Raw genomic sequence first — 17,343 nt, forward strand, 5'->3', positions numbered from 1 at the left:
AATCTAAATGAACATATTTCAAATATTTATGTATGTATATTCTACGCAATAATGCAGTTTTGCGTCATGGTTACTCGCTGACGTCATCGCGCAATGATATCACAACGTCATAGCAACTTTTAGCAACAAATCGACCTTCTTTTAGCAAAAAAAAAAAAAAAAAAAAAACACCTTCCTTTAGCAACTTCCTCTCAACTCAGAGTTTAACAGTCTTCTGACTGAGGAAGCAGCGGCGTTTCAACGACTTACATAAATCAGCTCCTCTCTTCCTCAAATTTGGTCGCGTTAGAAACTCTCAGAAACACTGATTTACTCATTAAATGATACTTCTGTGAAGATTTAAGGCAGATTTAAAAGCTGTAGGACACTTTTGAAGTCGATCATCTTGTCATTTCCTCTAACAGGAGCGTAAAGATGTTGAAGTGCGGACTTTTGTCTAAGAAAAATGAGCCAGGTATGAATTAACCTGTTTACTGTTACCTGTTTTATAACTTTATAAAGCTGTAGTGTTTTCACAGAGGGAAGTCTGTCTGGGCTTTATCTCGGTAATGAATGTAGATTTAACAGAAATATTCTTCCGGACAATAAGAGTGTTTTCATAAAAGTTATATGGGGGCAAATTGTCACACGTCCCGTTGTCCTTTTTTCTTAAACTCAGAAATTTTAATTGTATGTAGACGTTCTTAGATTTATGATAATGTGAGTCTTCTGCTGTATTTGTGATGTTGTTGTTGGTTTGTGTGACTCAGTGCCTCTGAAGAGCATCTCAGTGGAGGTTCGGGTTCAGGATCATGTAGCCACAGTCTCCTCCACTCTGCAGTATGTGAATGAGGAAGAGCGCCCCCTGGAGGCCTTGTTCGTCTTCCCTCTGCCTGCTGATGCTGCTGTCTGCCACTTCAGTGCCAAGATCGGAGAGCAGGAGATTGTGGCAGAGGTGCAAGAAAGAGAAACTGTGAGTCCAAATACAAAACCTGCAGGATGATGATTAGCGTATTCATAATACACATTAACTTTAAACTAAACTGTCTTCCAGGCGAGGGATCGTTATGATGACGCTGTGAGTTCGGGTCAGCAGGCGTTTCTGTTGGAAGAGAGCGAAGAGAGTCCTGATGTGTTCAGACTGAGTGTCGGGTGTCTGTCGCCGGGTCAGAACGCTGCCGTCACCATCATCTACGTCACCGAGCTCGCTGTGCAGGCCGACCACTCGCTGCGCTTCTGTCTGCCGGCTGTACTCAACCCCCGATACACACCAGCAGGTACTACAGCAGCTGCTGACACACACTTTATTAGTGGAGAGAAGCTGATTCTAACACACTCTGTGTGTGTGTGTGTGTGTGTGTGTGTGTGTGTGTGTGTGTCAGGTTCAGCTGCTGGTATAGTCTCAGAGATTTCATCAGGATGTGGATCTGTTCCCTACACGCTGACTCTCAGTGTCCATGTGAGCTCTCCAAAGCCCATCTCCAAACTAGAGTCCAGCTGCACTCTGGATCCTCTAGTGTTCCTCCACTCTGATCACACTCAGGCGACGGTACTGTGTGTCTTCATGTGTTTATCTGGATGTGTGAGCACAGCGGTTTGATGCATGTGTTTTTATGTGTGTAGGTGAATCTGAGTCCTGGTCACATGTTTGATAAGGACGTTGAGCTGTTTGTGTACTATCAGGATACCCATCAGCCCTCTGCTATAGTGGAGGCAGGAGTGACCACTGCCCCATCAGGTATGACCTGCAGCTCACTGGGATTATGGGATTGAGTGATCAAGCTGTCACTGACTCTCTCTTTATTTCAGGCTCTCTGATGAGGCACCCAGTGGTCATGATAAGTTTGTACCCTGAGTTCCCAGAGGAAATGACTCAAGGAGAGTTTGTTTTTGTGATGGACAGATCAGGCAGTATGAGCAACACACGGATAGAAAGTGCAAAGGTAACATTTAAGATTCAAAACAGAATTTGTTTAGGTCAGAATATGGATTTATAATGGGTTTTGAATTTATGTATTGGAAAATGAATATGTTGAGTTTAAGTATCTGTCCATGTCTCTCTTTAGGACACTCTGCTGTTACTGTTGAAGAGTCTGCCCATGGGATGCTACTTCAATATCTATGGATTTGGCTCTCGTTTTGAGTCCTTCTACCCGTTAGTATCTAGATCTTCATTCATAGATATTCATTCGGGCTGGGTGATATAGACTAAAAATAGTAGTGGCCTAAAACACAAACTTTTGAACACGATTTTCAAAGTGCAAGCTTTTGAAAATTATACTTTTGTCATCTTCATGTAAACGCAAATCTGTAAAAATGGTTTTGGCATGCATGTGTGTGTTTAGTCTATCCAGCTTATTTTTCAATGCGGAAGTAAGTTGTTTTCTGCAAATATTTGCGGATCTGTGTGAATGGGGATAATTTTAATAATGTTGTCATCTGTATAAAGAAAAAACGTTTCTGTTTTAGTACATCGTTGTTATGTAAATGTACCCTAAGAACAGGAACACAAGAGTCAAACAAGGTAATTAATCACACAGCTAAACAGAATGCCGATTCAAATTAACATCTATGACAACAAACTAAACAAGGGAAGACTGTGCAAACTGAAATCTTAATCCATGTGATGAGTGTGTGTGACATATATGTAGAATGTAGACATATCTCAAAACAAACATTTTATCAAAAAATATATTTTATTTACAATTACTGTCCTAATTGCGCTCTGCCTGTTTGAAATCTGTGAAGTCTTCTCAAACAGCACACATATCTGTCAGAACACGTGACTGGATGAACCGTGTTAAACTACAATGTATGATTATGAGTTTGTTTGAAGCACTTAAAATTAAGCATGTTTAAAAAAAAATGTTGTTGCACTTTCAGATGCGCTTGCAACATGAAATGACTGTATAGCAATATAAATGGTATTGTCTTAAAAATAATGATATACTGTATCTTACAAAGTCGCTACACTGCCCTGCCCTAATATTCAGAGGAGTTTAGGAGATGTTTTTCTTGGTCTTTCCAGTCAGAGTGTCGAGTACAATCAGGACACAGTGGATGAGGCTCTGAAGAGAGTGAAGGAAATGCAAGCAGACATGGGCGGCACAGAGATTTTACAGCCTCTAAAACACATCTACAGTCGGCCCTGTTACCCAGACCACCCCAGACAGGTACAACATCACCTCAACATGCACCTGAACGACACATTGTATATGTTCACTGATGTGAGTAGACAGATCTTAGCTGAAGATTTTAAACTCAGATGTTTTTCTCTCTTCAGCTGTTCATCTTCACTGATGGAGAGGTGTTTAACACTAAAGAGGTGCTGGACCTGGTGAAACATCATGCTCACTCTCACAGGTAAAGGTCTGCTGGGTTTGATCTTCCCATCATTCATATCTTCATCACTTACACTAACAGAGTTTATTGTGTGTTCAGGTGTTTCTCATTCGGGATTGGTGAGGGTGCAAGTACCGCCCTCATCACAGGAATGGCCAGGGAGGGATCTGGTCACGCTCAGTTCATCACAGGCACCGACCGCATGCAGCCTAAAGTAAAGCTCTCCACTGGATTTCACAGGCACAGATGTTTCCTAGTCACATGTCTCAATGGTTTCTCTTTCTCTTCAAACTATATCAGGTGATGCAGTCCCTCAGGTTTGCGCTGCAGCCCGCTGTGGTTAATATCTCTGTGGATTGGACCCTTCCAGATGGCATTACTGTTGACACACTGTCTCCACCCATCAATATGCTCTTCCAGGGTCAAAGGTCACTCATTTATGCCCACCTTAAAGGAAAGGTGAGATGATGTAGCATGCGTTTCTTTAATGAGAATAAGAGTGTCTCTCATGGGGCCGTCGTGGCCTAATGGATAGAGAGTCGGTCTTGTAACCCAAAGGTCATGGGTTCGAGTCTCAGGTCCGGGATTGTCGGTGAGGGGAGTGAATATCCAGCGCTCTCTCCACCCTCAATACCACGACTGAGGTGAGACCCTTGAGCAAGGCACCGTACCCCCAACTGCTCCCCGGGCGCCGCAGCAATGGCTGCCCACTGCTCTGGGTGTGTGTTCACGGTGTGTGTGTTCACTGCTGTGTGTGTGCACTTGGATGGGTTAAATGCAGAGCACAAATTCCGAGTATGGGTCACCATACTTGGCCACATGTCACTTCATTTGTTTAAATGATACAAATTTCACTCTCTTATAGAGTTCAGGAGGCTCTGAGGGAACAGTGACAGTCAAATACAGTCTTAATGATCAACCAGTAACAAACCAGCTCCACTTCTGCCTCAAACCAACTGAGAAAACAGGGTAACACACACAAACACACATAGAAACACATTGAATTAGAGTGACATCAGTAGTAGACCTTTTTCAAAGCTAGTACCTTTTTCAGTAATATAATACTTTAATATTAGAAATATTTATTTCAGTGAAAAAAGTCCAAACCTCTCAATTTCAGTATTTTGTTATTTATTTAGAAATTTTTTCACACTAGACAAAATAAATCCTCTCTCTACCTCCCAAAACCAGCCTGTCTGTCACATGACGTCACAGCGTCTCCCGTCCAGGGCATAGTGTGAGCACACTGTGTGCGCTGTAGATTGCACACTTCAGAACGTTTAGCCATTGCGCTGTGTGTTGTGTTTGAACAAGCTGCTGGGGTGACATCACATGGTCTCTCTCTCTAACACACCTTACTCTCGCGCCCAGATGTATTCTCAGGCACTGAAATTTGGCATCGATTGATTTAATGTGAATCGGTATTCTGTAGTACTGACGTAATTCAGATTTGTACCAAGTTCAGTACCCAACCCTACTTGTAATGCCATGGGTTTGATTTCCAGAATACAATGTAAGTCTCTTTGGATAAAAGTACCTACTAAATGCATGCATTTTTAATGTTATATAACATTAAAGGAACACTCCACTTTTTTTGAAAATAGGCTCATTTTCCAACTCCCCTAGAGTTTAAACAGTTGAGTTTTACAGTTTTCAAATCCATTCAGCCGATCTTCAGGTCTGGCTGTAATATCACTTTTAGCATAGCTTAGCAGGAGTTGGAGAGTTGGAAAATGAGCCTATTTTCAAAAAGAGTGGAGTGTTTCTTTAAATCCCAGTAAGCACTGTTTTCTGCCATGTTGCTCAGGTTGGCCATTCACCGGCTGGCGGCTCAAATCCTGATCCGTTCTCTGGAGCAGGAGGAGAGGTCAGGTAATACAGGGAATAAGCGCATCAAGAAAATGATGAAGAAGCTCAGAAAAAGGATAGTGAAGCTCAGTGTTCAGGCAGGAGTGAGCAGTGTTCATACAGCCTTCATTGCCATTAATAAAGACAGCAGACAGACTGTGAAAGGACCCCTGCTGCAGAGAAGAGTGCCGATATACGGTTAGTGCAAGGATTGTGTGTGTACAGATCTGTGTTTTGTTGTTTGACCACAAGGATTTCAAATGGTTTTCTTGTCACTTCACAGTTTAATACATTTGAGGTGTTGATTTGGCCTCATTAAGATGTGAAATTCTGTTTTAGGGAGGATGTGGTCAGTGGTTCTTTTCAGTCTGTGTTTGTTCTGTGAGAATGTTTGTGTTGTTTTCTAAGACAAGCATCACAACATTCTACTAACATCCAATTTAGTAACAACAGCTAAAAATGACTACATGATAAAAGCAGCTCTAATGTCACTGATTGGATTACACATGTTCATTGACGAACAAAGCAGTTCAAAAACAAATATAGCTGCAAGCAGCGATGACGGGCCAAAGCCCGGTGGCTTCAGGTCAACTGTGCACGGCGGGCAATGGGCATTTAAAACAGTTAAACATAAAAGGACTATGTCAATTTCACACCACATTTACTGCAGCAGCTGATGCTCTTATGATCATAAACCACAACAGTCACATCCATGAGATCGTTTAAATTGAGATGACTTTCATTTCATAGAATGTTATGTCAATTTCAAATGAGTGCAGAATATCATCCTAATCTGCCATGTCTGTTTTTTCTCAGACAACCCCTATAAAAATTCTAGAGCAAAGTACATACTGTTATTTGTGCAAACTCCACAGTGCTTTGAGAACTCTAATCCAGCCTTAATGCGAATGTCTGTGATTGCTGATGTTGTATTCACCTTATTCCAACACCCCATGACGCTTTGCGCGAATTACGGGAGTAATTTCCGTTAAGCTGTGTTGGAAACTTTTTCCTCGTCAAAGCAGAGACCAGGAGACGTTGGAATATCTTTCAAGCAGAAGTTACTCTTTATTGAGAAACGCGTTGTGTGTGTCGCTGTAGTCATCCAAGTCTAACTAAGGCATTGTACTTGGTAGTTCGTATACAATCAAGGGGGAGGGATACATGGAGTAAAGGAGGAGACAATATAAACAAAGCATGCAAATGCAGTGCAGGAATCAGCCCATTCCCTACATCTCCCAGCCATGATCTAATCAGCATAACTGTGTCATTCAAATGCATAGGTGCTAATCCAATCAGTCTGACAGTATTGCCCATACCTTTACGTTATCATAGAAACAAAAGCACTGCTGTATCTTGAGCTTGTCCTGCCAAATAGTCAGTAAGTACAAAAGGTTAATGTTACAGACACCTGGGCTGCCTGCCTTGATCTCCTTTGAATGTCATTATCTTTACCTCAAAATGTAAAACACAATGTACATAAAGTTTTCAGTTCATATACCATTACATTGGAACCTAGATATAACATAGCACAAATTTGTAATCCCACAGCTGTAAACAGTTAGTGATAGTCTCTATGAACGCAGTAATGCGTTTTATTTTTAAACTGGGTACAATGAGATGACATTATTGTACTCACCCTTCAACCAACGAACATTAAAAGGACATTTAAAAGTGTAAAAGCATCAACAAGGTACTTTCAACAGGCCATGAAAAAGTTAGATTCTTTCCACAGCAATAACGGATGGGGTTGAACATATACTATAGTGATATACAGGTCCTTCTCAAAAAATTTGCATATTGTGATAAAGTTCATTATTTTCCATAATGTAATGATAAAAATTAAACTTTCATATATTTTAGATTCATTGCACATCAACTGAAATATTTCAGGTCTTTTATTGTTTTAATACTGATGATTTTGGCATACAGCTCATGAAAACCCTCAAAAAATTAGCATATCATGAAAAGGTTCTCTAAACGAGCTATTAACCTAATCATCTGAATCAACTAATTAACTCTAAACACCTGCAAAAGATTCCTGAGGCTTTTTAAAAACTCCCAGCCTGGTTCATTACTCAAAACCGCAATCATGGGTAAGACTGCTGACCAGAAGGCCATCATTGACACCCTCAAGCGAGAGGGTAAGACACAGAAAGAAATTTCTGAACGAATAGGCTGTTCCCAGAGTGCTGTATCAAGGCACCTCAGTGGGAAGTCTGTGGGAAGGAAAAAGTGTGGCAAAAAACGCTGCACAACGAGAAGAGGTGACCGGACCCTGAGGAAGATTGTGGAGAAGGACCGATTCCAGACCTTGGGGACCTGCGGAAGCAGTGGACTGAGTCTGGAGTAGAAACACAGGAAATGGGCTACAGGTGCCGCATTCCCCAGGTCAAGCCACTTTTGAACCAGAAACAGCGGCAGAAGCGCCTGACCTGGGCTACAGAGAAGCAGCACTGGACTGTTGCTCAGTTTTGCATGTCATTCGGAAATCAATCTGGAGGAAGACTGGGGAGAAGGAAATGCCAAAATGCCTGAAGTCCAGTGTCAAGTACCCACAGTCAGTGATGGTCTGGGGTGCCATGTCAGCTGCTGGTGTTGGTCCACTGTGTTTTATCAAGGGCAGGGTCAATGCAGCTAGCTATCAGGAGATTTTGGAGCACTTCATGCTTCCATCTGCTAAAAAGCTTTATGGAGATGAAGATTTCGTTTTTTCAGCACGACCTGGCACCTGCTCACAGTGCCAAAACCACTGGTAAATGGTTTACTGACAATGGTATTACTGTGCTCAATTGGCCTGCCAACTCTCCTGACCTGAACCCCATAGAGAATCTGTGGGATATTGTGAAGAGAAAGTTGAGAGACGCAAGACCCAACACTCTGGATGAGCTTAAGGCCGCTATCGAAGCATCCTGGGCCTCCATAACACCTCAGCAGTGCCACAGGCTGATTGCCTCCATGCCACGCCGCATTGAAGCAGTCATTTCTGCAAAAGGATTCCCGACCAAGTATTGAGTGCATAACTGAACATAATTATTTGAAGGTTGACTTTTTTTGTATTAAAAACACTTTTCTTTTATTGGTCGGATGAAATATGCTAATTTTTTGAGATTTGGAATTGGAATTTTGGGTTTTCATGAGCTGTATGCCAAAATCATCAGTATTAAAACAATAAAAGACCTGAAATATTTCAGTTGGTGTGCAATGAATCTAAAATATATGAAAGTTTAATTTTTATCATTACATTATGGAAAATAATGAACTTTATCACAATATGCTAATTTTTTGAGAAGGACCTGTATATGCATTATGTAATACGTTGCCTTAATAAAAATGTTCATGAACTTTAGCATTGCGTGATACCAATTAAAAGTGATTTCCATTTTAATAAATTGTATTTACCTGTGAAACAAACCTGGAAAGAGATGTGAGGCTTTGCACTGCAAAAAATGCTGTTCTTACTTAGAGTTTTTGTCTTGTTTCTAGTCAAAATATCTTAACGTTCTTAAATCAAGAAGCATTTTCTTGACAAGTAAAAATTATTTTCTTGTTTTCAGGAAAAATAAGTCAAAATTAAGTTTTTCCTTAAAACAAGCAAAATAATCTGCCAATGGGGTAAGCAAAATAATCTTATTTCAAACCAAGAATAAGATATATAATCTTGTTTTCAGTTTGGACTAAGATTATTTTGCTTACCCCATTGGCAGATTATTTTGCTTGTTTTAAGGAAAAACGTACTTAATTTTGATTTGTTTTTTCTGAAAACAAGAAAATAATTTGTACTTGTCAAGAAAATGCTTCTTGATTTAAGAACTTTAAGATATTTTGACTAGAAACAAGACAAAAATTCTAAGTAAGAACAGCATTTTTTTGCAGTGTGAAGAGAAAAACGAGAAATTCTTCGTGCATTCCAGTGAATTATTAATGGGATATATTGTAAATTATATAGAGAGAACAGACCACAAATGTGCAGCATATGTTGTCCTTTTTCATACTATTACAGCGGTATGCAAAGAGACAAAATAAAATAATCGGGAGGATAGAAAGCATCTGCTGAAAAGAGCTCTTGCCATAGATAGTCTTGTTATAACATGTTATGTTACAATACCAAGCGTTATGTAATTCTCATGATGTCTGAAAATAAAACATGAAAGAAAAATCGACAGCTCTTCGTCTCTGTGTGTGTGTGTGTGTGAAAAATCCACATTCAAACCAAACTTCCTGTTGGTCGGAGTTAATGACTGTAAATTAGAAAGTTGTCCGGCTTAATGAGATCAATATGTGTACCGAGTTTGGTGACTGTAGTTTAAACTACCCCCCCCACTTTTGTCAAAAGATGGCGCTATAGAGGCCCTCCTCCCCACCTGTTTCTACGGTTTTGTCCATGTCTACTGGTTGACATCTCTGACGATTGTATCGAGTTTCATGCAATTTGAAGCATGCTCAGCGTCTCAAAAGCATCCAAAACAAAAAATTTAAGTTTGATGCGTTGCCATGGCAACAGTGTTTGAGATATCACGATTCTTTTCACAGGTCTACATCTGACATGTTTTAACATTATTCTGATTATACTACAAAACGGGTAAAAAAAGAGGGTGATCTCAAAGCATTTTGAAAGTGACACACTTCCTGTTGCCAATTGGTGGCGCTATAATTTTGACTCGCAATAGTCACATCCATGTGATCAGTATCCTATAACGAACACACAGCTGAAGTTTCATAAAGATCAATCAGTGTATGCTGACATTATAACACATTTCCTGTTTCCCTTTTCTCGCCATAAATTCGTTGCCTCGCCATGGCCAAACCGCTCGAGATATCAAAAATCCGCTCACTGAGTTTGGTGGTGATCGGATTAATCGTCTAGGAGGAGTATATCAAATCCCAGAGCATGCGTTTTCCAAACAACCCATAATAACTGACTTCCTGTTGAGCCGGCGTGAGGTTTATTTGTGTACCGAGGTTTATACTAAAAATCAGTTTAAGCCAAATATGTCCATATCAGTCCGTCCGTATTCCAAAGCTTTTCTTGTTTGTTTGTTCTTTTGGGGGTGTCTGTTCTTGGCTGTTTGTTCATGTCTGAATATGTTTTTTCTGTCTGTAGCCAGACGATGTGTACCACCGACCCCTGGGTCACTGCCAGGTAAATGCACCTCAGTCTAATAGTTTTGTGAAACAGTGAAGTGTGAAATGTTTGAAATGATTGTTTTCAAAAAAAAAAAAAAAAATTAACTGTGAAAGCTAAAATTTCTGTAAAATTTCAGCTCAAATTACCCCACATAATTTTTTATAGCATGTTAAAATTGCTACTTTTTGGGTGTGAGCAAAAATGCGCCGTTTTAGTATGTGTCCCTTTAAATGCAAATGAGCTGCTGCTCCTGGCCTAAGAGGGTGGAGCTTAGGCCAGGTAGTCAAACAATGTGCAGCAGCATCGATCCCTATGCCACAGCCAGGTAAATGCACCTCAGTCTAATAGTTTATGAACTGTTGGTACTGATCCATCCTTGAGTAACAACTTTTTAGCAAATCCTGTGTTTTGTATTGACATTCATTCACAAAGCAGTCTGTTTTAAAATGATTTGCGCAGACATAAACAAATTTAGGTATATGGAGGCGCATTACCTTAAATAAAATTAATCCACTGCGTCCTCAGTGGTTCACATTCTGGGAAAGGGAAAAGATGAAGACTCTTATGTTCATACATTAACTAGTTACTGACTAATGTTCTTCAAACAAAACATACAGTTAATTCAAAGCAGAGCCTGTCAGCAACATGTCTTGTAATGCAGCACTTGAATTTGCTAACATGACCAATTCCTAAATCAGTTCTTCCCTATTGCAAACCTTTTCTTGTTTGTTAGTTCTTTTGGATGTGTTTGTTCTTGGCTGTTTGTCCAGATCTGAATCTGTTCTGACCTTTGGTTTCTCTGTCTGTAGCCAGACAATGTGCAGCACCGATCCTTGGGTCACTGCCAGGTAAATGCACCTCAGTCTAATAGTTTTGTGAAATAGTGAATTGTGAATTGTTTGAAGAAATTGTTGTTTTTAAGAAATTAACTAACTAACTGTGCTACTTAAAGGGTACCTATTATGCCCCTTTTGACAAGATTTAAAATAAGTCTCAGATGTCTCCAGAGTGTGTATGTGAAGTTTTAGCTCAAAATACACAGATCATTTTTTTTAAAGTATGTTAATATGGCTACATTTTGGGTGTGAGCAAAAACGCACCGTTTTAGCTGCTGCTCCCGGCCTAAGAGGCCGTCTCAGTCTAATAGACCTTCATTCATCTTCGGAACATGAATTAAGATATTTTAAAATCCGATGGCTCAGTGAGCAAATTAATTTACACTTTCAATGCCCAGAAAGCTACTAAAGACATATTTAAAACAGTTCATGTGACTACTGTGGTTCAACCTTAATATTATAAAGCGACAAGAATACTTTTTGTGCACCAAAAAAAACCAAAATAACACCTTTTCAACATTATCTAGTGATGGCGGATTTCAAAACACTGCTTCGAATCTTTTGTTTCGAATCAGTGATTCGGATCGCATGTCAAACTACCAAACTGTTGAAATCACGTGACTTTGGTGCATCGAACCATGGATTCCAAACAAAAAATTCAAAGCAGTTTTTTGAAATCGCCCATCACTAGATATTGTTGAAAATTTGTTTTTTTGCCACACAAAATCATCACTTCATAACATTAAGGTTGAACCACTGTAGTCACATGAACCGTTTTAAATGCGTCTTTAGAAGCTTTCTGGGCATCTGAAAGTGTAAATTAACTTGCTGTCTATGGAGGCCTCACTGAGCCATTATATTTCATCAAATATACCTTAATTTGTGTTCTGAAAATGAATGATGGGCTTATGGGTGTGGAACGACATGAGGGTGAGTAATAAATTACATTATTTTCATTTTTGGGTGAACTAACCCTTTAAAATATTATCCATAAACATTCTCTCTCTTGCATTATCATCAACATACACAGCAAAGTGCACAGAAACATTCGTTACATTTAACAGTAAACAAATATATACAGACCTGATGTCTTTTCAGGGGGTGCTTAATAAACTGGTAAACTTTATATCAGTAAATCAACTCCAATGAACTGTAATAAAGTGCGTGTTTTCCCCTTCATTACTGCTGTATCCAGTATCGTGCCGGAGACTGTAAGCTGGATCATGAACAGTTGGTACTGATCCATCCTTGAGTAACAACTTTTTAGCAAAACCGTTTTTGTATTATCCCTTTGCATTGACATTCATTCACAAAGCAGTCTGGTGTTAAATGATTGGCCGCAGACATAAACGAATATGAGGTATATGGAGGCGCATTACAAATAAAAATTACAGAATAAAACTAATTCACTGAATCCTCAGCAGCTCAGACGATGAAAACTCTTATATTCACTTCATACATACAAAAACAAAACACCAGGATTGCTGAGGAGACATTGTTTACTATACAGCTACTGGAGCGGAGAAAATAGCAGACAGCGTACAACTCGCTGAGGGTGGAGACTATGGTAATGCAGGACTGTCAGTCAGCGGCCGTGGACGGGGCATGAGTGACGTCACATTCCTCAGAAAAAAATAAAAAAGGCATAGATGATGAGACTGGTTTGGTTTAATGGGGATTTAAAAAATGTCTTGTAATGCAGCACTTGAATCCTGCTAACATGACTAATTCCTATATCAGTTCTTCCCAAATCCAAAGCTTTTCTTGTTTGTTAGTTCTTTTGGATGTGTCTGTTCTTGGCTGTTTGTCCAGATCTGAATCTGTTCTGACATTTGGTTTCTCTGTCTTGTAGTCAAAAAATGTGCACCACCGAACCCCTGGGTCACTGCCAGGTAAATGCACCTCAGTCTAATAGTTTTGTGAAACAGTGAAGTGTGAAATGTTTGAAATTATTGTTTTGAAAGAAAAAAAAAAATTTTTAACTGTGAAAACTAACTGTGCTACTAAAAGGACACAAGATTTAAAATAAGTCTCTAGTGTCCCCAGAATGTGTCTGTAAAATTTCAGCTCAAATTACCCCACATAATTTTTTATAGCATGTTAAAATTGCTACTTTTTGGGTGTGAGCAAAAATGCGCCGTTTTAGTATGTGTCCCTTTAAATGCAAATGAGCTGCTGCTCCTGGCCTAAGAGGGTGGAGCTTAGGCCAGGTAGTCAAACAATGTGCAGCAGCATCGATCCCTATGCCACAGCCAGGTAAATGCACCTCAGTCTAATAGTTTATGAACAGTTGGTACTGATCCATCCTTGAGTAACAACTTTTTAGCAAATCCTGTGTTTTGTATTGACATTCATTCACAAAGCAGTCTGTTTTAAAATGATTTGCGCAGACATAAACAAATTTAGGTATATGGAGGCGCATTACCTTAAAAAATAAAATTAATCCACTGCGTCCTCAGTGGTTCACATTCTGGGAAAGGGAAAAGATGAAGACTCTTATGCTCATACATTTAACTCAAGTGTAGTTACTGACTAGTTGATGATATGACATTATTCTTCTTCAATGTTCTTCAAACAAAACATACAGTTAATTCAAAGCAGAGCCTGTCAGCAACATGTCTTGTAATGCAGCACTTGAATTTGCTAACATGACCAATTCCTAAATCAGTCATTCTCTATTGCAAAGCTTTTCTTGTTTGTTAGTTCTTTTGTATGTGTCTGTTCTTGGCTGTTTGTCCAGATCTGAATCTGTTCTGACCTTTTGGTTTTTCTGTTTGTAGCCAGACGATTGAAAGCAGTGATCCCTATGAAAGATCCAGGTAAATGCACCTCAGTCTAATAGTTTTGTAAAATAGTAAAGTCTGAAATATTTGAAGAAATTATTGTTTTGAACTAATTGTGTTTCTTAAAGGGCACCTATTATGCCCCTTTTACAAGATGTAATATAAGTCTCTGATATCCCCTGAGTGTGTATGTGAAGTTTTAGCTCAAAATACACAGATAATTTTTCATAGCATGTTAAAATTGCTACTTTTTGGGTAGGAGCAAAAACTTGCTGTTTTATTGTGTGTCCCTTTAAATGCAAATGAGCTGCTGCTCCTGGCCTAAGAGGGCGGAGCTTCAAGAGCTCATTGTCCTGTGTCAGGAGTCAGTCAGGATGCACTAATAATGTTAGAAACTGAGAATATACAGTATGCTGCATGGAGATAGAACAGGTATAGTTTAGTTTAATTGCAGTTATAATGTATGGTGTCATCTTGCTTTTATCCATTATTAGTACAAGCTTGTTATACCAGTCCCCGTCCGAATGATGGCCAAAACTTTACTGATAAGCAGTGGCGCCTGCAGCCGTACGGGTGTACACACTGTGCGTACCATGAGAGGGCGCTAATTAATGCCGTTTTTATTTTTTACATAATTTTTAAATTGATTATTAAAATCTACCTGTGTACACTCATGACATAAGAGAGCAAGAGAGTATGAGAATAAATAAAGGTGTGCGTTTGTGTGTTGTAAAGTCAAATGTGTGTGTGCGTGTATGGGTGGGCATTGGGATATGGGTGAAAAGAAATCTGATTGGCTAGTTTAGTTTCGTCGTTTTTTCCACACATGAAAAATAACGTTACAGATAGTTAATGTTTAAAAACAGGCTCAAAATGAGTAAACGCTCTATAAAACAACTAAATTCAATTGAAATATTTGCAAAAAGGCCTAAAACTATTGAGTAGGCATGGAGAAATGAAGCCTCCTAATAAATCTTTGAAGCTTTTCTCTAAATGTTTCGGGAAAGGTTCCAAAGCATAAAGAGTGTAGAAAACAGTGCCATCTTGTGGTACGTAAAATTTACAGCAGCCATAAACCTCAATGCTCCGTTGTTTCATCCATTAAGCACAAATAAAAGCCTGACGACGCTAAATGTGATTAGTTTTCTGATAATATCATTCACATATTAAAGTTTGCCAATAAATGAAATGGATCAACAAAAACAATAATACTAATAATACATACTGAGATGTTTGAGCAAAGTAAATTGTTCTGTTATTTTATTGTTTTTATACTGTTTGACAGAACATGTAATGATGTAATATAAGCTACAGGCTTATATAGGCCTACCTATTTAAAATGTTTAGTAAAAGAACTTGAACTTCCAAATAATAGTGGTCTGGCTTCTGACACGCAAAGTGAAGCTGACTGGAAAAAATGCTTAGTTTTTCGTTAATCACATGTTGCTCCGAAAACAATATGCACATTTTGGGACAAAGGCGATCAGAGATAACGTAAAAAAAAAAAATTAAAAAAGCATCTATCTACACAAGCACATCAGAGTGCAGTTACGTGCATCAGATTTTCTAAGTGGGGAACAGGAAAGAGACAGTCGATCACTCGATTTGTACAGCATTAGATCGTCCCCACCAATGCAATGATTTATTTAATTTGTAAAAAAAAGAAAAAAAAAAAAAGAGGGGGGGGGCAGTGGTTCTAGTTCAGTACGGTACTGAGATAAAATCCTGCAGGCACCCCTGCTGAAAAGTTTTATGACATTTATTGTACTTCACACAAAAGACTCCAGTAAATCAATGTAAGAGCTTAATAAAACATTAAAAAATTATCCATAAACTTTCTCTCCCTTGCATTATCATCAACATACACAGCAAAGTACACAGAAACACTCGTTACAACTAAAAGTAAACAAATATATACAGACCTGATTTCTTTTCGGGGGTGCTTAATAAACTGGAAAGATTTATATCCGTAAATCAACTCCGATGAACTGTAATAAAGTGCTCGCCCCTTCATTACTGCCATACCAAGTATCGCTCTGGAGACTGTGAGCTGGATCATGAACAGTTTACTGATTCATCCTTGAGTAACAACTTTTTAGCAAAACCTGTTTTGTATTGTACCTTTGTATTGACATTCATTCACAAAGCAGCCTGGTGTAAAATGATTTGCATAATAGGTCCCCTTTAACTCAGTGTAGTTACTGACTAGTTGATGATATGACATTATTCTTCTTCAAACTAAACTTAGTTAATTCAAAGCAGAGGCTGTCAGCAACATGTCTTGTAATGCAGCACTTGAATCCTGCTAACATGACTAATTCCTAAATCAGTCCTTCCCTATTGCAAACCTTTTCTTGTTTGTTAGTTCTTTTGGATGTGTCTGTTCTTGGCTGTTTGTCCAGATCTGAATCTGTTCTGACATTTGGTTTCTCTGTTTGTAGCAAGACAATGTGCACCACCGATCCCTAGGTCACTGCCAGGTAAATGCACCTCAGTCTAATAGTTTATGAACAGTTGGTACTGATCCATCCTTGAGTAACAATTTTTTAGCAAATCCTGTGTTTTGTATTGACATTCATTCACAAAGCAGTCTGGTGTAAAATGATTTGCATAATAGGTCCCCTTTAACTAAGTGTAGTTACTGACTAGTTGTTGATATGACATTATTCTTCTTCAATGCTCATTACTTCAAACTAAACTTAGTTAATTCAAAGCAGAGGCTGTCAGCAACATGTCCTGTAATGCATCACTTAAATCCTGCTAACATGACCAATTCCTAAATCAGTTCTTCCCTATTGCAAAGCTTTTCTTGTTTGTTAGTTCTTTTGTATGTGTCTGTTCTTGGCTGTTTGTCCAGATCTGAATCTGTTCTGACATTTGGTTTCTCTGTTTGTAGCAAGACAATGTGCACCACCGATCCCTAGGTCACTGACAGGTAAATGCACCTCAGTCTAATAGTTTTGTGAAATAGTGAATTGTGAATTGTTTGAAGAAATTGTTGTTTTTAAGAAATTAACTAACTAACTGTGCTACTTAAAGGGTACCTATTATGCCCCTCATTTTTTTTAAAGCATGTTAATATGGCTACTTTTTGGGTGTGAGCTAGGGTGACCACCATCAAACAAACCAAATGTGGGACGATTACTAAGTTTGTGTGGGACAATGTGGGACATGTTACCAACACTAAAACACAACCTGAAGCTGTTATATAATGTCTATCTAACTACTTTGTTCTTTAGTCCCTTCCAGAAAACACCATTACATCACAATGTAACATAACATGTCTTTATTTTACATATAATTTAAATTAAACATCACTGACTCTAAAGGCAGCAGGCATCATGCAGATAACTATTTTTGAATTAGGTGACCAGATTTCTGAAACGGAAACTGGGGAAATTTCCTATTTGAGTGGTCAAAATATCAC

The 17,343-nt window shown here is 38.9% G+C and overlaps 1 protein-coding gene across 1 annotated transcript; it reads left to right on the top strand.

Moving 5' to 3' along the window:
- Window positions 1–409: 409 nt before the first annotated feature.
- On the top strand, window positions 410–17,019 carry LOC125246751 (von Willebrand factor A domain-containing protein 5A-like). Its single transcript, XM_048157789.1, has 19 exons — window positions 410–454; window positions 750–952; window positions 1,034–1,256; window positions 1,362–1,528; window positions 1,603–1,717; window positions 1,789–1,922; window positions 2,046–2,134; window positions 3,008–3,152; window positions 3,263–3,342; window positions 3,421–3,535; window positions 3,622–3,780; window positions 4,187–4,290; window positions 5,129–5,367; window positions 10,274–10,312; window positions 11,107–11,145; window positions 12,986–13,025; window positions 13,914–13,952; window positions 16,358–16,396; window positions 16,813–17,019. Exons 1-18 carry the CDS (start codon window positions 415–417, stop codon window positions 16,383–16,385), a joined length of 1,998 nt encoding a protein of 665 aa, XP_048013746.1. The 5' UTR covers window positions 410–414; the 3' UTR covers window positions 16,386–16,396; window positions 16,813–17,019.
- Window positions 17,020–17,343: the final 324 nt, after the last annotated feature.

Source organism: Megalobrama amblycephala, linkage group LG1 (genome assembly GCF_018812025.1).
Source record: "Megalobrama amblycephala isolate DHTTF-2021 linkage group LG1, ASM1881202v1, whole genome shotgun sequence".
In the NCBI taxonomy this organism is placed as follows: Eukaryota; Metazoa; Chordata; class Actinopteri; order Cypriniformes; family Xenocyprididae; genus Megalobrama; species Megalobrama amblycephala.